Here is a 27,610-nt window from a genome sequence, read left to right as displayed (position 1 = left end):
GGCTGGAACAGCTCTTGGACTGTGGAGAAAAGGAAGACAAAGAAAGGAACAGGCAAAGGAGAGACTCACTCAGAGAGGAGGAGGTGGGAAGGTGGGGAGAAGTTTCGCAGTAAGAGGTCACACTCAACCTTTTTCTGGAATGCAATGTTGCTGAATGTCTGTTTGTCAAACTTGTAGCCCAGGGTTATCAGGCTGTAGATATAATAGGACATGGTGCAATAACCTGTCAGCCACTTCTCTTCAGTCCCAGTTGCCTTCTCCTTCAGCTGTATGAGAAAGAAACAAAGTCAGGCCCAGTACTCCTCCTATAAAAAATACTGGACATCAGGTCATTAAAACACTGTGACGGACAGGGAGGGGGTGGTTTGGTGAACCTGGATCTCATCCCCGTTTCCTTAAACCATTCGATTGCAATGCAATACCCCCAATTATAGGCGAGGGGTGAGAATGGAGAGGAAACAACGACAGGTGATCAGGTACAGTAAGGGGGAGACATGGAGGGGAGAATAGAGAGAGGATAAGGGGAAGAGAGTTGGAAGCAAAGAGAGAGGGTTGCGGCACAAGAGGGGATACAAGGGAAGAGGAAATAAATAGAGCGTGGTGAACTGGGATGGACAGGGAATGAAAGAGGAACATAGAAAGAAATGGGGAGAAAGGAGAATGGGATATTAAGGAGTGGGAGAATAGGGAATGAAGGGTGGTGAGGATATCAGGAAAAGCAGGATGAGAAAGAAGTGTATTCGATATAGTTGGGAAAGAGTGTGGAGATGGGGAATCCAGCAGCAAGAGGGAAGACTTGGGGACAAAACGGGAAAAATGTTTGGAGACGGGTTGTTGGTGGAAGAGGAAGAAGTCCTCACTCAGGAGGGGTGCCAGATAAAGGGGTGATTATGAGACAGGATTAATGAGGGAGAGGGAGTTTCTGGGAGATCGGATGCCATTTGGGAAGTGAGTATGATCCCATGTATTCTCCCATGATGGGAATAGTTGAGTTACCGTTTTGAAGTTCATTTTGCAGAGAGTATCGGCTGCCTTCTTCAGCTCATCTGGGGACTTCACGCTTTTTCCTAAAGTAGTCTCCAGGAAGTTGAAAGTGTGATAGAAAGCTGCAAATGCCTAGGCACAGAGAAGATTTGGTCAAAGTTAATCAGTGGGTCAGCCTGAAAAAGAGGAGAGCAAAGAAAAAGAAGATTGCTCTCAAGTTTCAGCGGGAATCACACCCAACTCTCCTAACCTGTCACAGATCTCAGATCCCAGACTCAGGCAGAAAACCAGAACTGAACATCACCTGGAGCAGCAGAGACGGACTGCGAAAAAGGGGAGTTTGCTGGAGTTGGGATTTCCAGCTTCACTTGGAAATTTTCTGCAGGTGGTGTCATGTGACCCTCCTGTCAGTGTTTGGGCTGGAAACATCGACTCCTGTGAGAATGGGTCCTGTGGGTAACTTTCAAATTGGTAGAGATGCTGAGACTGCTCCTGACAACTGGAGGGGTCTGAAATGTATCCCTGCTGGTTGAACATGGAGGGAGGGAGCGAAAACAGGGAACTACGGACTTGCTAGCCTGACATTAGTGGTAGGGAATTTGCCAGGATCTATAATAATGGATGTCAGAACAACTTCTTGGAGAATAATGGGACTGAATATCACAAGAATCAGTAAGTCCCAAGAAGGGATGGGGTTGGGAATCTGCTAGGTGGATGATTCATGAACATCAACATGGAGGAATGAGAGGGAGAGGCAAGTAGGGTGGGCAAGAAGGAGCAACAGATGCCATACATTTGGGCTGAGTATGGTCCCAAGGTCTCATTTGGGCTCCCTCCCCCGTGGGCCAATCATCACCAAAGGGAACCCTCAACAACTCACCAGGAAGTTCCCAGTCACGGGTGGCTGGTAGACGTTGTTAAAGGCACAGACGTCATGGTCACATGAGGTGAAATTGAAGATGGATTTGACCAGTTGCTGGCAATCTTCTGAGTTGGAGGAGCCACGGAAGGTGATGTTGGTTGTGGGGGAGTAACTCGGGGGTTTATCATCGTCAGTGCAGGGGCTCGCGTAGAGGTATTTCAGGGAGAAGGTAACATTGTAGCCCGCGGGCAGACAGGGGTTGACCACATCACTGCTGGAACCACGGGTCTGCAGAAGGCACAAGTGGATTAGAGATCCCAACACCTCCCTCTTCCACCCCATCTTCACCCTCTCCCTTCCACCCCATCCTCACCCTCCCTCTTCCACCCCATCCTCACCCTCCCCCTCCCACCCCATCCTCACCCTCCCACCCCATCCTCACCCTCCCCCTCCACCCCATCCTCACCCTCCCCTCCACCCCATCCTCACCCTCCCACTTCCACCCCATCTTCACCCTCCCCCTTCCACCCCATCCTCATCCTCCCCCTTCCACACCATCCTCACCCTCCCCTTCCACCCCGTCCTCACCCTCCCTCACCCCATCCGGAATGCTATCCCTACTATTCCTCCCACACTCCATCCCCTCACCCCTCAACTCTCTCCTCTCACTGCCCCTCTGCTCTTACCCCATTTACATCACCCCTCAACCCTGTCCAACCCCATCACACAACACACCCACCGCTTTCCCACCCACCCAGCTCCTCATGCCCTCCCGCCTCCAATTTTCCCACCCCTACATGCCCCCCCACCCCCAACCATAGTGAGCACTTACTGCCAAAATCTTGGTTCGGACTTTACGGTTGACCTGGTCTTTGCCATAGCAGAGGTAGCTGTGTGTGTACACGCTGTACTTGTGGCCGTACAGCTGCAGCTCCACCTTATTCTCCGGCACCCGCACCAGCTCTTCCGGCACAAAAGTTATCTGCGTCGAAGCCCCACCGAGGTCCATGGCACCCACCGTGCGTCGGCTGGGGTTGATCCACCGGCCCACCCAGCCATACTGGAACAGGGGTCAGAGTCACCCTGGATGCTCCCTGATGCCCTCCCCCGCCCCCCACTGCCCAGCCCTCCCCATCCCCTACCTACTCCACACAGGAAGGGCTGGGGTGTGCCGAAACCTTTGGACCATCCCTCCCCACCCACACCCTGATGCTGTGCTTCCATGTCCCCATCCCTTCCACCCTGTCTCCTCCCTCACACTGCCCCCTCCCCATCATTCCTCAAGGGGGAACACCTTTCAGGTAGGCTTGGGAGGTCCATTCTGATTGGATGGTCAGACATTGGGGTCATTGGTAATCCACGACTGTTGATTGGACTTTGGGGGTGGGGTCTGTGACTGCTGATCGGACTGCGGTTATCTGTTGATGTTAATTGGACTGTGTGGTGGGGTTTGTCTATGCCCTTTGAACAGACTACAGGGTCCATGACAGCTGAGCGGACTGTGGGGGTCCATGACTGCTGTTTAGACCATGGGGGTCTGCCATGGAGAGCCACTTGTCAGTTGACTCATTGTTTTCAGAGGGAATGTCCTGTGGGGTCAGGGGTCTCGACTGTCCCCAGGTTTTTTTCACTCCAGCCTCTCACCTTTATGAAGTTCTCCATCAGGTAGTTGGCCGTGACCCAGCCGAACACCCCCTCCTCACTCCCGGACAGGATCTTGGCCCCTCGGTAGCTGAAGCTGTAGGACCTCAGGGTGCTGTTGATTGCCGCGAAGACTTTCTGGGTTGCTTCTGGATCAGTCAGGCTGCAGGCGCACAGGGGGAGAGAGGCTCAGTACCCAAGTGCCCTAGCGTGGACCGGTGCAGAATTGGGGACTGGCAGGACTGGCAGCCCAACCAGACACCAGTTTTACCTTCATAATACTTGAGACTGGAGCCTCATGAATCAGTTCTCATCAAGTTCACCTGATAGAAGTTTATAAGATTATGAGCGACATGGATAGTGTAGACAGCCAGTATCTTTTCCCCAGGGTAAAATGTCTAATTATAGTCAATCCCTCACCATCGGAGAGTTGCAGCAGTGTGTACCACCTACAAGATGCACTGCAACAACGCAGATCCTTCCAGACCCACGACCACCACCATCTAGAAGGACGAGAACGGCAGATACCTGGGAACGCCACCACTCGGAAATCCCCCTCCAAGTCACCCACCATCCTGACTCGGAAACGTATCGCTGTTCCTCCACTGTTGCTGGGTCAAAATCATGCAGTTCCCTCCCTAACAGCACTGTGGGTGTGCCCACACCCCAGGGAACGCAGCGGTTCCAGAAGGCAGCTTCTCAAGGGCAACTGGGGATGGGCAATAAATGCCGGCTTAGCTGGTGATGCCCACATCCCATAAAAATGAAGAAACAAAATAAATAAATAACTAGATAAATAGAGGGCATGCATTAAGGTGAGAGGGAGCAAATTCAAATGAAATGTGTAGAGTGAGCCTTTTTTTTTATATACAGAGCGTGGTGGGTGTGTGGAATATGCTCCGGGGTGGTGGTAGAGATAAACATGATAGAGGCATTTAAGAAGCTTTTGGGTAGGCACAGGGATATGCAGAGAATGGAGAGGCAGGGAAGATTAGCTTAGGTGTCTACTAACTTGTTGAATTAGATCGGCACATCATGGGCTGGCAGGCCTGCTCCCGATCTGTACTGTTCTGTGTTCCCATCGCTTCACTCACATTTCCTGGGTTAGGACATCACCACTATTTCAAGTACACACAATTCCAACCCCACATCCTGTGGTTGACTGGATTGGGGCAACGTACACCACTTCTGGCAGCATTGACCCGGCTACATCATGCGTGCTCTGATTATTCGCACCTCGGTTACAATCTCTGTCCTACGTATCCATGGCCTTACTGCACCGCCCACTCACCGGACATTGACCTGTGTCACAGAGCTAATGCAAGCCAAGCAAGAGCAAATCTCCTTGCTTCACCATCAACCAACCTCTGTGTCTCTCCCTGATCATTTCTCTCCGAACATCCACTTCCTCTCTCTCCTTTTTTTCTCCCCTCTTTCTCTCTCCCTACCTCTTCCACTCTTTTAAACCTCTATTTCTGTCCTATCTTTCTCATTTCTCCTCTTTCACAGACTTTTGACCTTTTTCTTCCCCTATTTCCCTCTCCTGTCCTGCCTGAACATACAAACACATGAATTAGCTCCCTCGGCCTCTCAAACCTGCTCTGCTATCAAGTGTCATCATGGCTGGTCTGATCGATACACCCCTCTGCATTCTGGTCGACCCTTCCTCCCTCATTTCTTATCAAGAGTTCCCTCTCTGCCTTCAAACTTTCAGAGTTTTGGCTTCCATCAACTGCTCTGGAAGAAGGGAATGCGCAGACTGAAGCGCAAAAGACGAAAGATGAGGCAGAGGTCCAAGTGAACTACTGCTGATGGTGCAGTACTGATCAGGCTTTGTTGAATCTTGCATGGCAAATGGACTCTGGACATTTCTGTTTATTGTTCCACTAAGATCAACAATATATATGGACGTCTTGGACACTGGTCATGAAAGATCCTGAACATTGGTCTGTTTTAGTACCGTGCCATGATGTATAATAGCTACAAAATAAAAGATAAACTCGACAATTGTAAAAAAAAGACATGCTCTGTGTGTAAAGGCTTCAAGTCTCTTCTTTCTGACCCTTGGTCTTCATAAAACTGGATTCAGCCCTATTGTCTCTCAGTGAGGGAGCTCTGACCCACTGCTCTCCACCCACAGACCAAAGAATGATCCTGGTTACTCACTTCTTGAGCCTTCTCTCCGGCTCAACTTCTCCCAGGCACTGCCCGCCCCGTCTCGCCAAATGGCCATAGTCCACATTCCCGACAGCCAGCCCATCCTGCCACCAACTTCTCTTGCCCCTAGGGACAATTTACCGGCCAATTAACCTACCAGCCCGTGATGTGGGAAGAAACCAGAGCACAGAATCACAGAGTCATTCCCGCTGCTGTCTGCAAGGAGTTTGTCCGTTCTCCCCACGACTGTGTGGGTTTCCTCCAGGTGCTCCGGTTTCCTCCCACGGTCCAAAGGCGTACCGGTTGGTATGTTATTTGGTCATTGTAAAATGCCCCGTGATTAGGCTAGGATTAAACTGGAGGATTCCTGGATAGTGTGGCTCAAAGAGCCAGGAGGGCCCATTCCGCACTGTATCTCAATAAGAAAATATGATACAGTAACAGGGCAACATGTCCACGCCAATCACCCATACTAATCCCATGGTACCTACCACACATGGTCTGTCCCCTGACAGGCCAGTGATCGGGAGAATGTCGTGACTGAACCGGTCGCTGGAGATGAGAGACTACCTGCCTGTTTCTGGCAGAGGGAGAAGGGAAGGTCTGGTAGGGTCCCGGTTCACATCACCTGGTCAACAATGCAGAGTTCAGGCCCCTTCTCCACAGTGGGAGCATGTGCAGATTTGTGGTTTTGGTAGAGTAGATTGAGAGAGTGGTAGGGATGAGCAGAGGCAGAGTGGTTGGTACAGGAGGCAACAGGAAATCCTACAGGGAGCTCAGATGACAATTTGGCAAAGATCGGTGAGAATGTGGAGCTGAATCCCACAGAAAGGGACTGAGGAGAATAGGACAGAAGTATTTAAGAGGAGGCTGATCAGGACGATGAGGGAAAAGAACTGACAGGTAGATTTAGACGAGGAAAGATAGGAATGCAGCACAAAGTTTTCATGCAAACTCTAATTACCAACTTACATGCTGTATAATCACAGGGTCACAGAGAGATACAGCAGGAAAACAGGCCCTTCAGCCAACATCCACCCATTTACACAAGTCCTGTGTTAATGACATTTTTATTCTCCCTTCATTCCCATTTACTCGCCCCCAGACTCTGCTTTTTACCAACACACTCGGGGCAAAATCCAGCAGCCGATCTACCTCCCGACCCGCACATCTTCAGAGTGTGGGAGAAAATCAGAGCATCCGGAGAAAACACAGGGAAAACATCCAAACTCTACACAGATTGAACCTGGACTTCTGGAGCCGTGGGGCAAGGGCTCTACCAGGAGTGGCGCTGTGCAGAACCAAATCTAGAAATTGGGTATTTAGAGATCCTGAAAACAGCGTCGGTAAAATGACGATAAATTTCCCATGGGGTTGTAAAAAGAGATCTAACTGACTAATGTCCTTTAGGAAGGAATCTTTTGCTGTTTGAAGCAAGTGTGAGTCATTCCGCACTAATGTGCCTAGTGAAAAGTCTGGCCAGTTTCCAACGGCTCCGCAGAGCTAACCACAGGGTTCTCGCGGTGGAGAGGTCACATGCCAGGCGCTGGTTGAGAAGGAAGAAGTAAAGTGAAGGATTGAATCCCGGAGGGATATACCGTGCGGAATCTTGTCCACAGAATAAACAAGTTCTGCGCAATGTTCCAGGGATTGTTGGGTATTAATGGAGTTTTGAGGATGATGTCTTGTCCATATCCATTTCTCTGTAACATCTGGCCGGGTGAATGAAGGACACATTCACCAATGTCCAGAGAATGCAACACTTTGTTGATTGGTGGAAAGAGGATGCAAATGTTTGGAATTAGAAAATTAAATGGATTACTTTGTTCTGCTGAGTGAACTAATATAAACAGGCACCTCAGGCTTGAGCAACGTCCACTCTGTCCCACACGGGGACTCCAAGATGCTTCCTGTGTGCTGGAGAGCCTGACAGGCAGGAAGTTCCTCTGTGAAGGAACTCGAGGATGACTGTGATTTTGTCATTGGTGACAGGATTCCAGGAGGGCAAATTCTATCGAGGATGGAAAGTTAAGTATATCACCAAAAGGGCTCTGGATCATTCTGGAGGAGGAGGGAAGGTGAAGGCATATGGGGAGGGAGGAGGAGAAGTGGGAGGGGAAGGGGAAGGGGGCCAGCCAGCTAAAATGAGCTCAGCAACAGGAAGCAAAGATGCCGGTGTTTTGTAACTAGAAAGCTGGTGCTAGTGGGGTTCCACAAGGTTTTGGCACGGTTTTTGCAACATACGCAAGTAATTATGAATTCCTTGCAATCACACAATAAAGAAACTTACAAGTGATACAATCATCAGTGTTGTGATTGGTAGGGGAAAACTTTACACGACAAGAAAATAATGATCGCCTGGGCGGGAAAATGGAACCGAGTTCAGAGAAATGCTCAGTGATGGCTTTGGACAGGTGCAGTAAGGGATGGGAAATGGAGGACACCGAGAGAGGTGGAGGAACATCTCTGAGGGGATTGAGGGGGGGCTCTGGGAATAGGACAGTCTTGGGGTGATTAGGTTGCAGGAGTACCTCTGTGTAGCTTTGGCTGCTCAACGTGTGGACATCCACAGACTTCTGAAGGTAGCAGGATAGGTCAATAAGGGTCAGACACCACAGTGAATCACTTTGATGTAAGGAGCAGAAGGGGCTCTGGAAGGGGGTGAGCTGGGGATGCTTTAGGGCGGAGGGGGACAGTAAGTCAGCCAGGGACACAATAAGAGGAAGTCTGCAAGCTCTTGGCGGTAATGGACAGGAGGGTCCTGGGACGCTTAGGCTGCAGAGGGTCAAGGGCACCACCTGAGAGAGAATATGCAAATGGTGGAGAGCCTGGATGGTACTTACTTCAGCAAGCGCATTCCAGCTGTTGCCCCGAGGTAGAGGGGGGTCTCGGTGTGCCTTTCAGAGGGGATGTTTTTCAGAGCCTGGTCGAGGCAGGCCTTTAGGCTGCTCCCGGCTTTTGCTGGTTGTTCTGCATAGCTGGAGATTCCCGAACCTGTGGTCGACAGAGATCCAGTCAGTGCAGTGGGCATCTGTTCATCCCCTCCCCACGTTCCCCTCTATCCTCTCCACCCCACACTGAGTACTTTGCCAAAATTGGTAAAATCCCAGCTATTTGACTGCAGAAGGCATCACAAACTGTACTGACGAGTGGTGGTTTTCCCCATTTCAGTGCAGAGTCTCCACACACATCTCCCAATCCCAGTCCTCCCATCACCACTCTGCTCCAACTCACCCGGGATACTTCTTCGCTCTCCAGGGCCTCGCCCCATCTACTCTGTCACATGAACCTCAGACCAGATTCACCCCCTCCGTCCTGCCTCTCACTCCCAGCTCCTTCCATTAGCTTCTGATCTCTGCTCCCAGCTGCTTGCACTCCTTCTGCTCTGCCCCTCAGCAGCTGGTCCGGTTGGCCTGGGCTGGTGGACAGTGGGTGCACGGAGGGGCTCGATGCTGTGTCTGGTCTGTAGGATCTGTGGAGCCTGGGGTCAGAGGTTGGAGTTCAGCTGTTGGTATCACATTAGGACTCGAGGATTGGTCTTCAGTCTCGGGGTTTGGGTTCATTAGCCTAGAGTTTTACGTTAGAGAAATCGGAGTTCAGTCTGGTCGAACTTTACCTCTGACCCGGCAGCTGCTCTCTTCGCTCACGACCCCAGTGTTGTTCTCTTTCCCGGACAGCCATTTGTAGATGAAAAGGGTTGTGCGCGAAGAGCCGGCGTCGATCACAATCCCGTACTGTCCGAAGAGAAACAAGAAGTCACCTTAAAAAACACTGTAAAGATCAGCCCCATAGCTGAGCAGGGGGAGCCGTGACCTGGCTGAGCCAGGATGGCAGACGTGGGGAGCAGGGTCTCTGCTCGAAACGTCGACTGTACTCTCTTCCGTAAATGCTGCCAGGCCTGCTGAGTTCCTCCAGCATTTTGTGTGTGTTCCTTAAGTACAAGCTGTCAAAAGTTTCAGGGCTACAAACACAGAGCGGTCAAGAGTGCAGTGGATTCCAGAGGTGGCCACGACAGTGGGTGGGGAGACACGGTGAACTGGGGACCTGAGGGTGGGTCTGGGGAAAAGTGGGACATGAGGAGAGAAGAGAGGGAAGTGCTGGAACTGGAGTGGTGATGGTTTCAGCGGCAGGCAATCTACTATGATTTCATCTCATGTATGTCCGAAGCTATGGTAAAGCTAGGATTATTTTAACCAGTGCCCTCAGCAGTGCTACAGTTGTGGGTCTGCTCATATCACCTTGACTTTCTCAGATAAGAAGTTTTCTTAATTTGAGCAACAGCAAAGGAAATCAGAAGTGGAATAATAAAAGCTTTAAGATTGGGTGGGGTGAGGGTTGGCATCAGACATTATCTCAATTGGTCAATACCTGGAACCTGATTACCAACGTGGGACTTAGGAGACGATGGCGCCTAATGGCGACTCCTTTGCTTGAATCTTCAGAAACAGCTCTATTTCTATCTTTAATATCTCTATTTTTCACTTTCAGGGTTCTTGACCTGGATTTACACGCTGACTTCGTTTCTTTGTGGTAATGGGACCCACTCTCAGGGTCTCGCGACTGGCCGCTATTCAATATACCAAGGACGCGGCCTAGAAGACTAGCGCGCCCTCAGTGTTCTGGGATTTCGTGGCTCTGGAAGCGGGTGGACTCGAGGTCGGTGCCTCCGCAGGAATCGGGTGTGTCATGGGAGACGGAAGATCGAAAGCAGCAAGCTGGCTGCTGGCTGTGTACCCAGAGGCCTGAGTTTTCTAGGCACAGAGCTCAGAAAAAGCACCGCAACAGACATTTAACATTGTAAACCAGCAAGTTGTTTGTCTCCCCTCTCACTGTGAAACGGAGACATCTCTTGTCAAGGAGAGAGAGAGAGAGTCGAATACCGGGTGAATGAGTCGTCTTTGGGGTACTGCAAATCTGTGTCTTTATTGATGCTTTGCTGCACGCTTGAGCACTCAGTGGTGGGGGGGGGTGAGCAGATGCTTTTTTTAGCTGTTGGGGAGGGGGGGTCATTGCTTTTCTGCTGTTTATGCTGGGGGGGGGCTTTGGGGTTCTAACATTTAACTTTCATTCATTCTTTGGGGCACCTCTCTGTTTTTGTGGATGTTTGCGAAGTAAAACAATTTCAGGGTGTGTATTGTATATATTTCTCTGACATTGAAAATACCTTTGAACCTGTGAACATCTACCATCATAGAGTACTTTAAGAAGCGGGTCATGGTAGGAGGCATCGACTCGAGCTTTCCTGACAGCCTCAACACACTGCAATTTGCCTATCACCGAAACAGGTGGCGCCAACACTCAGGCCATTTATACTTACCTCTGGAGCATACGGACAATAAAGACACCTACATCAGACTAACACACACAACACGCTGGAGGAACTCAGCAGGCCAGGCAGCGTCTATGGAAAAGAATAAACAGTGACGTTTCCGGCCAAGATTCCCCTTCAGGATCGAAACGTCTCGGTCTGAATCGTTGACTGTTTATGTGTGCATTGCCAGGATTTCCTCCTGCATCTGCAGATTTTCTCTTTTTTACATCAGACTATTATTTGTTGACTACAGTTGCGCCTTCTAAACTATTATTCCAAGGAAGCTGATCAGCAAATTCCAGACTGTGGGAGTTAAGGCCTCCCTTGGCAACTGGATCCTAGATTTTCCTACCAACAGGCCACAAGCAGCAGCAACACCACCACACAGTTACTCTGAACACTGGTGCTCCACAAGGTTGCGTCCTCAGCCCCTTACTCTACACCCCGTCCAATCATGATTGTGGGGCCAAATTCTGCTCTAACTCCATCTCGCAGGCAATATCACTATAGCAGGCCACGTCTCAACAGAGAACTTGACGACATGGTGTTGTGGCAACATTTTCCCTCAGTGTCAACAAAGCAAAAGATACGATCATTGACTTCAAAAGGGGAGGCAGTGCACATGTTCCGGTCTGCATCAACACTGTTGAGGTTGAGAGCTTCACGTTCCTGGGCGTGAACATCATTAATGACTATCCCAATCCAACCACGTTGATGTCACGGCTAAGAAACCCACCAATGCCTCTGCTTCCTCAGGAGGCAAAAGAAATTTGTCATGTTGCCATTGGCTTTTGCTATTTTTTAATTGATGCATCATAGAAAGCATTCTCCTGGATGCTGGGGTCCCTCAGCAAGCCAGGCAGCAACTTGGGAGGGAAATAAACAGTCAACGTTTCAAGCTGAGACTCTCAATCTGAAACTTCATAGATGCTTCCTGACTTACACCAGCATTGCACGTGACGCTCTAGAATCCCGGCATTTACAGTATCTCTTGAGTTCCTGTCTGGTAATAGGTTGTTATGGCAACTGCTCTGCAGGTGACCACAAGAAACTAAAGAGTTGTGGACACAGATCAGCATATATGGTGAGATGCCTGAGGATTGGAGGATAGCTAATCTTGTTCCATTGTTTAAGAAAGGCTCTAAGAATGAATCAGGAAGTAACGGGCCAGTGAGCCTGACATCACAAGTGGGTAAATTATTGTACGGTAATCTAAGGGACCGGAAATACAAGTATTTGGGAAGATGGAGCCTGTTAAGGGATAGCCAATGTGGCTTTGTGCATGGTGGGTCATGTCTAACCAATCTTACAGAGTTTTATGAGGAGGTTACCAGGAACGCTCGGTGCAAGGGCAGCAAGGCTTTTGACAAGGCTCACATGGAAGACAGGCCAAGGAAGTTCAGTTGCTTGGCATTCTAGATGAGTTAGTAAAATGGATATAACATTTGGAACATGGGTGGAGCCAGAGAACGGTAGCAGGTGGTTGCCACTCCGACTGGAGGCCTGTAACCAGTGACGTGCCACAGGGATCGGTGCTGCGTCGGTTGGTGTTTGTCATTTGGACGATAGTGGATCAGCAAAATTTGCAGATGACACCAAGTTGGGGATGTAGTGGACTGCAAAGAAGGCCAAAGTTTGCATTCAAATCTTGACCAGCTGGGAAAACGGCAGATGAAATTTAATGCAACCGAGTGTGAGGTGTTGCACTTTGGGAGGACAAGTCAGTGTTGGACTTACTCAGTGAATGTTAGGGCATGGAAGAGTGTGGTAAAACAGAGGGATCTGGTACTACAGCTCCACAATTCCCTGTAAGTGGTAACACAAGCAGATAGCATTGCAACAGCTTTTGGCACATTGGCCTTCATATATCAAAGAACTGAGTCCAAGAGTTGGGATGTTATGTTGAAGTTGTGTAGACATTGGTGAGGCCTAATTTGGAGTAATGTGTGCACCTACCTACAAAAAAAAAGATACCAATAAGCTTGTAAGAGTGCACGGAGAATTGGCAAGGACGTTGCCAGGATTTGAGGACATGAGTTATAGGGAAAGGTTGAATAGGTTAGGACTTCTTTTTCCCTGGAGCGTAGGAGAATGAGGGGAGGTTTAATAAACGTGTATAAAATTAAGAGGGACATAGATAGAGTAAATGCAGGTAAGTATTTTTTATATACTGAGGTTAGGTGAGATGAACAAAAGGTTATAGGTTAAGGGTGAAAGGAGAAATATTTAAGGTGTATCTGAAGGGGATCTTCTTCACTCAGAGGGTGGTGAGAGTGTGGAACGAGCTGCCAGTGGTAGAGGTGGATGTGGGTTTTATTTCAACATTTAAGAGAAATTTGGAAAGTACTTGGATTTGAGGGGGGGGTGAGTCTGGAGGGCTATGGGCTAGGCAGAATAACAGTTTGGCATCTAATGGGCTGAAGGGCATGTTTCTGTGCTTTATGACTCTAAGGAAACCAATCTCTTTCCATGGACTGTCCACACTTCCCTTGGGAAAGCAATCGACATAATCCCACCCCACCCCTAGCAACTTCCACCTTTGGGTCTGTCAACTGCTCTTTAATTCTTTTGCCATTCACTGACGTTCTAGGGGCAACTTATAATGGCCAAGCTAGCCTGACCAGCAGCACCTCTCCTGGATGCGAAGGAGAAATCCACAGAACAGGGAGATCATGTAAACTCCACAGAGACAGCACCCACGGTGAGGATTGTAACCAAGTCTCTGGTGCCATGAGGCAGCAGTGCTGTTGGTGGTGGCACCGGACTACCCTCAGGGGAGGGTCTCTGTTGTCCGTACCCTGTCCACCTCCATGTCACTCCAGTCCCAACAAGGCGTAGACTATTGAACACCCACTTACCTGACTCAGCAAACCACCACAGTGTGAAAGGCAATGGACGACAAATGCCGGCATAGCCATTAGCACCCACATAGAAAGAGGTCAATAAATAGAAAGAATTATTTTGCTCTGTTAAGATAGGAAGAGTTAAGATGGCGCCAATGAGCAGCAATGCTTTGTGGGTAGCTCTGATGGAATCATCAAATATTCCCTTTTAGGACTGTTACAGTCATGGCTACTGCACCATTTTAAGACATTTATAAAGTCTGTCGATCCTCAAAATCAGTGAACCATGGACAACAGAGTTATGTCGCGAGTGCAGTTCCCTTTTAAGAAAACAGCGCGTCGGTCAACAAGTTTGATTGAAACGCAGAAGCTTTAGACCCTCAATGTCGACCATCCTGCTGGTGAACGTACAGCCTCTGGAAAATGAAACTGAAGACCTCAGAGCCAGATTGCGGGACCAGAGGGACATCGGGGACTGCTGTGTACTTTGCAACACACACTCACACAAAGTGCTGGAGGAACTCGGTAGGTCAGGCACCATCTACAGAGAAGAGTATACAGTCAATGTTTTGGGCCGAGACCCTTCATTCAGGACTGCTGTGTAGATTGCTTCATGGAGGTATAGCTCACCACCGCCATTTCCAATGAAGCGCTCTAGCCTGATGACTGCATTATTCACTGTAAAGACAGGTCAGTTGCACCCTTTAAAGCTAGAAGAGCTGGGGGACGCTTTTTGATGAACGTACCATGGCGCACAGATGTGGTGTTTTTGTCTTAGTCTTTCCCAGCCATTCTGGAACATCTAGTGGTCAGATGTCGTCCTTTTAATCTGCCAAGGGATTTTCCCACCATCATCCTGGTAGGGGTAGACATTCCACCTCAGGCTAACGTCAAGCAAGTAATGAGGAGCTGAACACTGTAATCAGCAGGCTCGAAACAGTGTGCCCTGATCCCTTCCCGATCATTATGGGGGATTTCAACCAGGCCAGATTGAAGACTTCTCTGAACAACCGCCACCAACCTGTGGAACCAGAGGAGCCAGCACGCTTGACCACTGTTATACCGCCATCAAGGGCGCAAGTGGGAAAGGTCTCCCTGTTAACGTAATGGACTTTCTGCAGAAGCAGTGTTCGGGTTTTGGTTAGGGATAACTGGTGCTTTGGAATGTGAGCTGGTATGTTTTTGTGTGCCTGACACAGGTGTGAGCTGGGGTCTTTTGTTCGGTGGAAGCTGAAGAAAGAAGACACTGGAGCGAACTAGTTGTAGGATTTGACCCGGTGGTGGACCGTGGTTCGATGGAGCCAGGTGCCGGGATCGACTGAGGGACGGTGAATATTGCTTTCGGGAAAAGCTGAGCTCCAACTTGTGCACATTTGACTGTTTAACTACAATGGGCCCTTTTTGTTTTTTTTCTTCTTTCTTTTATTTACTAACCCTTTAGTTATGATTCATAAATATAATTCCTTTAATCATATGCAGTGTGCTGCCTGCTATTTTCTTGGAACCAGTTTGCAACGAGTACAAAATTACACAGCATCCACACAAACCAGGGTTCGGGGTGGGACAGTCATCCCAATTTCATGGGTTTGGTGGGACGAGAGGATGTATTCCCTAGATTTACGCAGCCCAGGGAAAGAAGGGTTTCACAAGAAAATGAATCTCGTGCTTATATGTCACCATACACAACCACGTTAATAATAAATTTACTTTGAATACCCACTTCTGGCTGCTGTTTATTAATTACAGTTCAGTCAGTCTGTGCAGATCAGAATTCCTCTCAGACAATCAACACTAGCGTACCTCAAAGATGTGCGCTTAGCCCACTGCTCTACTCTCTCTACACTTCGACTATGTGGCTAGGCACATGTATGAATCTGCGAATGATCCAACTATTGTTCTCAGAATTTCAGAGCAATGAGGAGTGAGACAGATCGGCTGGTTGAGTGGTGTTGCAACAATCTTGCACTCAATGTCAGTAAGGCCAAGAAACTGATTGTGGACTTCAGGAAAGAGAAGTCGACACACACCAGTCCTCATCAGCAGTGGAAAGGATGGCAGCTTCAAGTTAGTGGTTGTCAACAGCTAAGAAGATTTATCCTGGGCTCAATATATCAATGCAGTTACAAAGAAGGCATGGCAGTAGCTATATTTCATTAGTCGAGGAGACTTGGTGTGTCATCAGAGACACTCACAAATTACTATAGATGTACCGTGGGGAGCATTCTAACTGGTTGCGTCACCGTCTGGAATGGAGGGGTCACTGCACAGGATTCGACACGGCTGCAGGAAGTTGTAAACTCAGGCAGCTCCATCATGTGCACTAGCCTCCCCGGAATCGAGGACACCTTTAAAAGCCGATGCCTCAAGAAAGTTGCATCCATCATTATCGACCCCATGATGGAGGCTACACCCTCTTCTCATTGCTATCATCAAGTAGGTGGCACGGGAGCCTGAAGACACTCACTCAGTGTTTCAGGAACAGCTTCTTCCCCTCCGCCATCAAATTTCTGAATAGACAATGAATCTATGAACACTACCTCACTAATCTTCCTCTCTTTTTGCACTAATTTAATTGTTTATATATACTTATTGCCATTTATAGATTTTTATTATTATGTATTGCAATGTACTGCTGCCACAAAACAACATATTTCATAACATGTGCCAATGATATTAAACTTAATTCTGATTCTGAGGCGAGCTCAGGGTACCAGGCACAATCACAACCTGCCTGTTAAGTGCAGGCATATTTATACTGATTGTTACATCAGGTTGTTTGGAACAGGTGTGACATGTTCCACTGGAAAGAGCATGGCATAAGGTGTGTGTGTGTGTGCCGAGACTAATTGACACAGATACAATTAGATACAGGTGTGATCAGAGTGTTATCTGTTGTTGTAATCAGACTCTAATGCTTCCTGACATGTAATTGGCACAAAATTCCACAGACTGGAAGCTTAAAAACAGGTGACGTGCTCAGTAGGTAGAGTAGCCTCTTATTTCCCTTGCCTCTGCTCTAACGTCTCTCCTCCCAATCAAAGTGAGGATACGGCACCTCTTGTTACATCTTCCTGCCACCACCAACCACATCCTATGTGCCGTCCTTCAAGTTCCGACACTCAGTTCCAATCCCGGATCGAGATCTGCAGCCGTCGAGAAAGTGCTGAGCTGACCGACTCAGTGGCTGTGGCGGTGGCCATCGGCTCCTGGCTGTGGACTCACTTTTGGGAACTCTACCATTTGACGTTTAATGCTTTGTGTGTCATTTGTTCGCCTTTTGCTGTTTGTGCGATTCGTTCTTTTCTCGCATGTCTGATGGTCTTGTGTGTGTGTGTGTGGGTGGGTGGGGGGTGCTTTAAATGGGTTCTAGGGTGTTGGTTTGTTTTGTGGCTGTCTGCAAGAAGGCAAATCTCAAGGTTGTATACTGTACACATACTTTGAAAGGGCAACACAGGTAAACAACAAGCTGGAAGATCATAATGAGGTAGATTGGTGGGGTCAAGAGTCTGAATTTTCGTCCTAGTGAACTATTCAATATTCTTATAACATTGGGCTAGAGGCTGTCCTCGAGTTGCTGATACATGCTTTTGGGGTGAGAGAATGTCTGGGATTGGAAGGAACTTTGATTAATTTGGCTGTTTTATTGAGGCAGTGAGAAGTACAGAGTCCACAGAGGGGAGGGAGCTTTCCGTGATATGGTGAGCTGTGCCCACAGCTTTCTTGCAGTCACATACCGAGTCCATTGGGCAGGACGTTTTCCGTGGTGCATCGACAAAAACAGGTAAGTGTCAACTGGGAAACGTAGCCTCCCGAGGAGGTAGAGGCTTTCTTGGCCATGGTTGGACCAGGACAGTCACATATTGATGCTATTTGCCTGTAATATTGCTGTGGGGAAATTTATAATTGCATCTGTGCATAATTGTGCCCATGACAATAAACTGGACTTTGAATTTCACTGCAAGACATTCAACACCTTCATTTCCCTTCTCAAGGGTACAAAGTCTTTCCATTTGAAGCCGTGACACACTTAGACACTTTCCAATCTGACGTAGTGCATTCAGTGTTCACAATGTGAGAAAGCAAGAACAGAATAGGTGATAAGCACGTTTAGTTCTCACTTCCAGCTGCCCACCACATTTCCTGTTTCCATTTTCTTGTTCTTCTGTCTGAGTATCTAAAGGCCCATCAATGAATTGAACAACTTCAGGAACCAGGCCTCGTGGGCATGGCTGTGATTTTAATCTATTTCTTTTCTATCCTGTGTATATAAGTGTTTTGAAAGTCATGGCTACCCTGACAATTAAGGCATCCACCCTACCCCAGATGTTTCATACACTTTCCACCAACAGCTCCCTGCAATATACAACGTGCAGATTGTCTTGCTTCCAGTTCCAACAAGAGGTCCCAGATCTGAAAGTAATCTTTTCCCTGCTGCTAAATAATGCAAGACTACATACGCACTGTTGTGTTTAACTTGGTTTGAATTATCTTTATTACGAGGGCAATCAGGAAACTGGCACAGCATTTTATTAGTCTATTTGCTACAGATGAGACTAAACAATTTGTAAAAGGTATAATTAGATGATTCACCTCAGGATGGGAGAGGGGGTCACTCAATCTCCTCAGAGCCACTATCAGAATGAGACAGAGGGTCACTCAATCTCCTCAGAGCCACTATCAGGGTGAGAGAGGGGGTCACAATCTCCTCAGAGTCACTATCAGGATGAGACAGAGGGTCACTCAATCTCCTCAGAGTCACTATCAGGATGGGAGAGAGGGTCACTCAATCTCCTCAGAGCCACTATCAGGATGGGAGAGAGGGTCACTCAATCTACTCAGAGCCACTATCAGGATGAGACGGAGGGTCACTCAATCTCCTCAGAGCCACTATCAGGATGAGACAGAGGGTCACTCAATCTCCTCAGAGCCACTATCAGGGTGAGAGAGGGGGTCACAATCTCCTCAGAGTCACTATCAGGATGAGACAGAGGGTCACTCAATCTCCTCAGAGTCACTATCAGGATGGGAGAGAGGGTCACTCAATCTCCTCAGAGCCACTATCAGGATGGGAGAGAGGGTCACTCAATCTCCTCAGAGCCACTATCAGGATGAGACGGAGGGTCACTCAATCTCCTCAGAGCCACTATCAGGCAAGCAGACGCAGAAGCATGAAGCCCCACACCATCAGGTTCAACTTTTTCTTTAACCTTCTTGTTTTATTAATCAAATTTGTCTATCCCTGACCACTGCCTCAGTGTGGTAACTCTCTGGCTATTTCCACTCCAATGAACATTTTTTTATATTTTGGTTCCAATTGTGCTTTTTTTTTTGTACAGTTCTCATATGAGTTGTTTATCTTCTCCTGAATGTTGTCTCTAACGCATTGTTTGTGAGGTGCTGCAAGCAGGCTTTTCACTTCTATATATATCTGTGCATGTGAGAACCAATTTGAACTGTCTTGAGCTGCTGTGGGCGGGACTTGGCTCCTGGGTGCAGGCGTGGGCAGACTTGGCAGGGAGTCGATATGATCGGAGGTGGATATGGTTGTGGTTGGGGCCGTGGTACAGATGTAGTCAGTGGTAAAGTATCACAGGTGAGCCAAGTGGTGGGGTGCAGGTGTGACCGGGTATTGGGACGGAGGTACGGTACAAGTGTAACTAGGTGTTGGGTAAAGGTGTGCTGGTTACTTTGTTCTGGGTTTGCACATCCTCCGCGAGGAGACGTGGAACGTTGAGCATTTGGGTCCCTGGCGCTCCCAATCAGCTCCCGAGCACGGACAGGTAGTGAGTGGGCGGCAGGGCTCACTTCCTCCACGTACCGAGTAAAGGCCCAATCACAAAGGGTGCTTTGTACCAACTCTTCTCAGGGCCGTGGAAGAAGAGGGGACATTGAAGGACAGTGAATACCGATTAGACGCTAGAATTAAATTCAACGAGCAGAACAGCTGGTTGCTTTGAGAGGTCACTGTGGGAGGTGTGGGTGGGTTTGACAGGAGATATGGGAACGGGGTCGGGTTGCCAGGAGGAGGCCAAATCTGGTTTTATTATCTAAAGGGCTCGAGAATGTATGAGGTAACTGGATCAGGAGATGGTACAGTTCGGTGGACAGAAGTTGCTCCCATTCATAGGGGTTGAAGGACCAGGGACTTCATTGAAAGTGGAGTGGAGGTTACAGGTTTGTGGATGGCGGAGAGCAAGAAGAAAGTGGTTTACGCTGGCACTGCCTGGCGACCTCCCTTTCCACACGCAGTCAGTCAGCACTCCCAACGAGAACCTTTTCAGGACAGGTAACATAGTGAAAAGGAGCTTTTGGCAAGAGCTAGCACGGACCTAATAACCAAGTGGCCACCTTCACTGCTGTAACAATTGCATGAACCTTCTATTCCAGTTTTACTCCCAGTGGTTGGGACTCTTCTCGACTCAATATCCAATTAGCACCTGGAGAAGTTTAAGTTTTGTTAAACCCTGACTGTCTACTAACAGTCTACTAACCTGACTGAACTTCAGGATGTAACTGTGAAAGCTGCTGAAGGGTGGGAGGCACCATGTAGATTCTCAGATCAGTAAAGGGCATTTCCCCGAGCTCAGCATTCACTCCCCCACGGTCCTGTACCGCTTCTGAGTATTTGGTCAATATCTTGCCATCAGTCCTTCCAGTCATCATGACTCTGTCCTGACCCTTTGCCTTTTAGACAGTCACAGAAGAAAACTCCGTGATCCAGACAAGAAGCTTCAGTTTATTAACTTCTCCATTCTACATCTTGCCTGGCACCCATCCAAATGAACTGCTAGGAACTATTCTGGCATTCAGTGTTCTGTAAAATATTTTTCCATCAGCCCTCCCCACTTACTGACTGTTGGGAGATTCTCGACTGATATCCTTGCGGATGATAAAAGCCAGATGGAAGGAGATGGCCGACTTTGGTTGGAGCCAAGATAGTTTGGGGATGTTAGAGGGACATGTGTTCAACGCTGTTTTTGTTGAAATGGAAGCTCCTCGTTTGGCAGAATTGTCCGAGCACAGACTGAAGCTAACTACCTGTTGGTAAGGGGATGAGGCTTTCAAGGAAGCATCGTCAATGATAACTTACAAAAACTATTTTTTATTCATCTGTTCAAAGGAAGTGGATGCAGCCAAAAACTACGAACGTTTAATGCCCTTCCCATATTGTCTTTAAACCGAAGGTTAAAGCTGACCTGGAGCCACGTTGGAGGTGAGTCATGTCAGAAAGGAGAATATTCTGTCCTGAAGGGCTTCAAGGGACCCATGACAGGCTTTTAATTTCATGTTTATCACTCCTTGCACTATTGTAAATCAAATTGTAGACTTATCTGAACAAACGTTTCTAATTGCACTTTGCTTCTGGTTCAGTGCAGCAGGGCTGCGGAGGCCCCCGTCCTGACCTCATCACAGCCTGGGTCCAAACGTGGAAAGAGGAACCGAGAGAGGGGCGGGTGAGGCACCATTTCTCTGAATGTGCCACCGAGGGGGAGAAGCCTGCAGTGGACGGAGTCATACTTGCGCAGAGAAGGAAGGAGGGTGGAGCTGCCCAGCCCCACTGAAGCAGTTCCATTCAGCAGTGTCACAAGCCCAAAGCCCAGCCTTCTCCGGACTTTCCTTCCACTGCTGGATCAGAACCGGGGACATCCTCGACAATCACACATTGTCCAGTTCCATTACAAACGTCTCAGCAAATGAACCAGCCCACCGTGAGACCGAGACAACGTCCAGTGCAAAGAACTGCAATGGTCTGTCGTAATGATCATCTCCGACTAGACAGTCTGATCACCTGCCACTGACAACCATCGGCAAGTCCCTTACCATCTGCAAACGGTTCACTGGGAACTCAGTCACCTCAACGCTGTGGCTACAAGAGGAGGCCTCCAGCTCACCTGCAAGACATGTCAGACTGTGGAGCAACGCTGCCCCTACCTGGCTGCGTGCAGCTTCAATCCCATCCAGCCCACTTGACTTGCATTCATTCAAGTCCTGGGACATTCATCGCCTCCACCACCGATTCACAGTCGATGCTGCGAGTCCCAGCTGCAAACCGCACTGCCATTTCTCACCCTCGCTACCCGTCAGCTCCTGCCCAGCAGGCAGCCTGTCACCAAGGGCCAGGGTGACAGATGCACGGGAACACCACCACCTGCGGCTTGCCCGCTAGGTCACACATTAGCGGGGCCTGCAAATACACTGTCAGACCTTCGCTGTCTCCGGGTTTAACAGCACGGGTGGGAGCAGCTTGCCCAGTGGTTCAAGAAGGCAGCTCATTCGCTCCTTCTCAAGGGCAATTAGGGGTGTGGCCCCAGCATTCCCAGGTAGACCGATTCGGTGTGGGAATGGCAGAGCCTCTGCTGAAAGCGTGAACAGCCGGTCCCAAGAGGTGGGTGAGGATGAGTTCATTAGGGTCAAGGTGTTAAATGGATGTAGGACACAGAGACGCCAAGGTACAGTGACGACACAGTATGAACCAGCTCACTAATCTGGCTAATCCATGAACCCTGTGACCACCAGTTCTCACTGCTACCATCAGAGAGGAGGTACAGAAGCCCAAAGGTACATAACTCCATGAATCAGGAACATCATCTTCCCCTCTGCCTAACGATTGCTGAATGGACATCGAACCCAAGAACACCACCCCACTACCTTTTTAATTTCTATGTTTGCACTACTTATTTAATTCAACTATTTAGTATATTTTCTTACTATATTCACAGTTTTCTATTATTATGTATCGCATTGTCCTGCTGCCACAAAGACAGCAAGTTTCACAACAGATGCCGGTGACATTAATCCCGATTCTGTCCGCCTGTCACAAAGCAAACCAAGATGTTTAAACACTTGGCTTTCCTCAGTAAATTTCCTGCCAGCTGCCTACCTTGTATCCTCCAATGGGCTGCCGAGAGAGTATCAGACAATCAGAGGTGTGGAGAGATCCACCAGGTGGAAGTAACTGGTTCCCCGAAGAGCAGCAGGCGTTCTCCCAGTGTCCTGGCAACGTCCGTCCTTCCGGCAACAGCCGCACACTTTTGGTCGCCGTCCGATCGCCGCTTGCGGTGGCTTGGTGGGCTGCAAAGCTCCTAGTGGGGTAACTGGAGCTACGTGTCAGATGTTTGTGGGATGTGCATCGCGACTCATCCAGTCCGCTGCCCGAGCTTCTGCAGCTCTCAGCCAGATAGTCCGACCGGACTCCTCTGTCTCTGTAACCCTGCAAGTTCCCTTCTCTCATTTGCCTCTCCCAGCTTCCCCCTGGAATCAGGTCGTGGCCCCTGCACCAACCTCAGAGGCAGAATGTTTCAGGTCATTATCCCCTGTACAGCTCTTACCCAGAACTCTGAGCTGCCTCCTGCATCCTTATGCCACCAGCTAACAGAATAGATTTTCTTTGTCTTACAAATACGCCTCTCAATGAAGCCCACCTTCTCCAGTCTATTGGGGTTGTTCGGAAGGGTCTTCACATCCTTACTGGAGAAGCGACCACAATTATGTGCAAAGCCTTCCCTGCACTTGTACTCAACGCTTTTAATTTTGAAGCCGGATGCCACCCTCTCAATAGGTTCTGTCTCCTGCAGAGATCTCAGTTCTTGTACAGGTTAGAATGATGCCATAAAGTCCATGTTGCCTCTCCACGTCCCCTCTTGCCAAAGCACATTACCTCACTTCATATCAAATCCCATCCACCATGCTGACCTTTTCTGCCAGCCTGTTAGTAATCAGTCAGTAACATCCTCCCCACCATTCAGTACTGTGCAAAAGTCCTGGCCATGTCTAAAAACACCTTGTAAAGTGGGTATGCTTTCAAAAATAATGATTTGAGAAGTTTCTATCAAAAAAATACTATAAAGAGCAGCTAACAGTAAAAATAAATGATTAAATCAATATTTGGCATAACTGTCAAGCTGCTGGTAGGTTGGTCCAAGCGTCTTGAAGAACTTGTCACAGTTCTTCTGCAGACTTTGGCCGTCTTGCTTGTTTCTGCCTCTCCAGGTAATCCCAGGCAGCCCAGAATGATATTGAGACCAGGGCTCTGTGGAAGCCATACTACCTGAAACCATATAAAAAATCTAGGGTGCTTAGGGTTTTGTTTTTGCACAATACTGAATCTCCAAGGCTGGTGTCATCGGTTACTTGTGAGATCTTCGTTTGTACTCCAGCATCTGTCACTATGTCAGTGGTCTCAGCACAGTCGTTTTGGGAACATCCTCTGTACATCATTCTCCAGTCTGGACACCATCAATTATCACACTGACTGCTTTCTGCCCAGTATTTTCTCCACTTATCCGCAGTCACATTTTGCTAACCAGGCTTCATGTGACAAACACTTCATTAAAATCCATGTCGACATGTTCATTCTGCTGACTTTATCAACATTCTGTTTTTCTTTAATTAACACTTACCGCTACGATTACAATTTCCCTAATTAATGTTTTTCAGAACCTTATCCATGACAAATCCAAACCTGAATTATTTAATGCTACTAGAAAACTTGTTCTTGAGCAAGAATGCCTCACTTGGTAATCTCCAAGCCTCTCTTGTATTTTCTAATGATTAAATGTCATGACAAGCCCTTCCATTACCTGCCCTGTTCACTTTATCAACAAAGGATACAAGTCTTCCAGATAAGATGGTTTCATCACTCCAAGCTCAGCCTCTACCCTTTCCGATAAACCCCTTATTAATGAGCCTCTGAGCATATATAACTTTCTAATGGGTCCTAACCCGCTCCATTATAATAACTTGGGTGTCAGAGCAAAGTTTTTATTTAATTATATACTTTATTTTACACAAATTTTGCATGGAACCAGAGGGATGGCAGATACATTAAAGACATTTAAGACACTCTTAGATAGGCACATGGCTGATTGAAAAAACTGGAAGGCTATGAAGGACAGATGGGTTAGTTTGATCTTAGAGTAGGTTACAAGGTCAGCCCAACATTGTGGGCTGAAGGACGGATACTGCACTGTAATTATCTGTATTTTACTTACTACTTCTGGTTCTCTATCGAGTAAGCTATCAATCTAATCTTGTAGAATCTCTTTTCCCTGCTAAACATTGTGTATCCTGATTAGCAACAGAAAAACTCACTGATATATTATCATCGTGTTATCTAACACTCTCACTATCCCAAGGAGTCCTAGCTTTGGTTCCTCTGTCTTTCCCTTCTGTGGCAACCAAAAGCTGAAGCATCTCCAATTATAACATTACATGTAAATCTTTAGTGCCACTTAACTCTCTCTGGATTCTCGTTCATCCCACTGAAGTCAGCACTCTTCCAATTTAAAAGTCTTACTTTAGGTTGGCCTTCTTTATTACTATCTGTGGCTCATAGTAATGATCACTTTTACCCAAGTTTTCTCCACTGACTATTGGTCCACTTGAACCACCTCACTCACCAGCACCAGATAGAGCAACACTTACTTCCTGCTTGGGGAATGTGTTTGTCAGTTTGTGGGTTCACTGAGTCATACAACACAGAAACAAAACCCTTCAGCTTGTCACATTCATGCCAACTATCAAGCACTCATCCATACTAATCTCATTTGCCAATACTTGGCCTGCAGTTTTTATACCCATACCCTGCCAATTTAAATGTCCATTTAGATTCTTAAGCCTCTCCATCTACCACCCACAGAGAGTGTTCCAAGTTCCTACCATCCTTTGGAAGAAAAGGATGGTAAACCACACCTTAAATGTATTCCCTCTGGATTTAAAGACCTCTGATGGAAGAAAGTTTCATATCAGATCCCCTCTAAATCTCCTCTTAAATGTATTCACTCTGGTCTTAACAGTCTCTTATAGAGGAATGTTTCTTACTATGGACCCCCACTCTTTGCACATCTCTGTCAGGTCCCTCAACAGCCTGTTCCGTCCCATAGCAAACCCATCTCCTCAGGTCTTTTCTCATAACTGAAACAGTCATCCTCCTCTACAATCACTTCCTTCCTATAGAGTGGTGACCACAAAGCTCCTGCTGTGGTCTAGCTAATGTTTTGAAAGGTTTACAATAAGCTTCCTGCTTTTATATTGTGTGACCTGGCTAATGAAGCTAATTACAGACAAATACATTAAAATCCTTTAAGTTCATGGATGACATGACTGTAGTTGGTCTCATCTCCAATAACAGTGTTACCTGCTATCAAAGAGATATAAGTTGGCTTGTGGCATGGTGTGCTCGTACCATCTTGGAGCTTAATGCTATCAAGACAGTGGAAACAAGGGCTGGTTTCCATCAACAATGCCCCACCTGTTGATCCTTGGAAATGAATAGTCAGGCCGTGTCTGTGGTGAAGTCATTCAAATTCTGGACGACTACCATGATCAATACTTTAAAGTGGGACAAGTACGTTACGCCCCTCACTAGGAAAGCCCAGGAGAGATTGCTCTTCCTACCCCAGATTAGGAAACTTAACATCTCAGGGTGTACCCCGATGAACTTTTACTCAGCCGTCATTGAGCCCATCTCTACCACCCCTCTGAAGGGTCTCAGTTGGAAAAGTTGACTGTACTCTTTTCCATAGATGCAGCCTGCCCGGCCTGCTGAGCTCCTTAAGCATTTTGTGTGTGTTGCTTGGATTTCCTGCAAATGCAGATTTTCTCTTGTCTGAGTCTGTTCATATGTTCACATTTATTTAAGTTGATTATTGACATCCGTGCATGAGATTGTTCTGCTGTTTGTCCATTGCTTGTGGCTATTTGCTCTACTGCCTTGTAAACCGTCTTTTGCTATTTTTTTTATTTTGGTATTCCCCATGATTTCTGCTTGGCACAGAACCACAATCAATTCTGGAATGCTTCACATACTGACAATAAAGTGATACTGAATTGTTTCAGCCTTCTTCATCACCAGAGGATGGAGAACATTGAGCCATGAAAGGCAGGAAAGGCCCTTCGGCCCACCACACCTGTGCCGACCATGATGCTAATCTAATTAATCCCATCTGCCTGCAGCATACGCCATATCCTAGCATTCCCTGCCTTCTTAAACAAAGGCCTTACTTATTTAGTTTCATCTTGAGATACAGCATTGTATCAGGGCCTTCTCGCCCGACACCTAATTATGTATGTGACTAAATACCTACCAACTGGTACATCTTTGGAACATGGGAGGAAACCAGAGCACCTGGAGGAAACCCACGTGGTCATGGAGAGAACGTACAAGCTCCTTTTAGTCAGTGGCGGGAATTGAACCTGGGCCGCTGGCGCTGCAAATCCATTATGCTAACTGCTACACTACTACGCCCCCCAAAATATTGCCCCTGTATCAGCTTCTACCACCACCCCTGGCTGCACAATCCAGGCACTTACCACTCAGTGTTTAAAAAAATCTTCCCTTACACATCCCTGATGTACAATCTGTGCCCTCTCGTGTTTGACAGTTCCATCCTGGGGAAAAGACTCAGCCTCGTCTACACCATCCATACCTCTCAATTTCATGCACCTTTTGTAACTGTGCTCTCACCTTCAGGGATCCTTGTACATGTTTATCAAGATCCTTCTGTTCCCTCGTGAATCCCCAGGGCCCTGATATTTATTGCACGTATCCTTCCCTTCTTCCTCTGCCCAAGATGCTTCACTTCACACTTATCATGATTAAATTCCACTTGCCATCTCTCAGCCCATTTCACCCAATGATCTCATCCTGTAGCCTATCCTCCTATCGACAACGGCCACCAATTTATGCGGCTCTTAAACAGATTTAAAAAATTCCTCCCCCTCTGTCCCCTTTATTCTAACACATTCCCAATGGATATTCAGCTAACTGAAATCCTCCATGTCACTACCTGCAAATCACTGGAACGTCCCTGC

At 47.8% G+C, this 27,610-nt stretch overlaps 1 protein-coding gene and 1 long non-coding RNA gene across 2 annotated transcripts in view; one reads left to right on the top strand and one right to left on the bottom strand.

Moving 5' to 3' along the window:
* Positions 1–26,961, top strand: part of LOC132407630 (uncharacterized) — a 48,242-nt gene extending 21,281 nt beyond the window's left edge. The window contains exons 3-6 of the long non-coding RNA XR_009516540.1: positions 10,133–10,547; positions 17,451–17,579; positions 20,919–21,011; positions 21,170–26,961. This is a non-coding gene — a long non-coding RNA (uncharacterized LOC132407630). The remainder of the gene's footprint in view (positions 1–10,132; positions 10,548–17,450; positions 17,580–20,918; positions 21,012–21,169) is intronic.
* The window catches only part of LOC132407628 (ectonucleoside triphosphate diphosphohydrolase 2-like), a 38,385-nt gene that overhangs the window by 9,026 nt on the left and 1,749 nt on the right, over positions 1–27,610 (bottom strand). The window contains exons 2-8 of the mRNA XM_059994411.1: positions 9,261–9,378; positions 8,488–8,638; positions 3,491–3,650; positions 2,679–2,906; positions 1,865–2,134; positions 997–1,116; positions 129–266 (exon numbers count right to left, since the gene is read on the bottom strand). Coding sequence (XP_059850394.1) covers positions 129–266; positions 997–1,116; positions 1,865–2,134; positions 2,679–2,906; positions 3,491–3,650; positions 8,488–8,638; positions 9,261–9,378 — 1,185 coding nt within the window. The remainder of the gene's footprint in view (positions 1–128; positions 267–996; positions 1,117–1,864; positions 2,135–2,678; positions 2,907–3,490; positions 3,651–8,487; positions 8,639–9,260; positions 9,379–27,610) is intronic.

The sequence above is a fragment of the Hypanus sabinus genome, chromosome 18, assembly GCF_030144855.1.
Source record: "Hypanus sabinus isolate sHypSab1 chromosome 18, sHypSab1.hap1, whole genome shotgun sequence".
NCBI classification, from domain to species: domain Eukaryota; kingdom Metazoa; phylum Chordata; class Chondrichthyes; order Myliobatiformes; family Dasyatidae; genus Hypanus; species Hypanus sabinus.
This window is presented reverse-complemented; position numbering and strand designations above follow the sequence as displayed.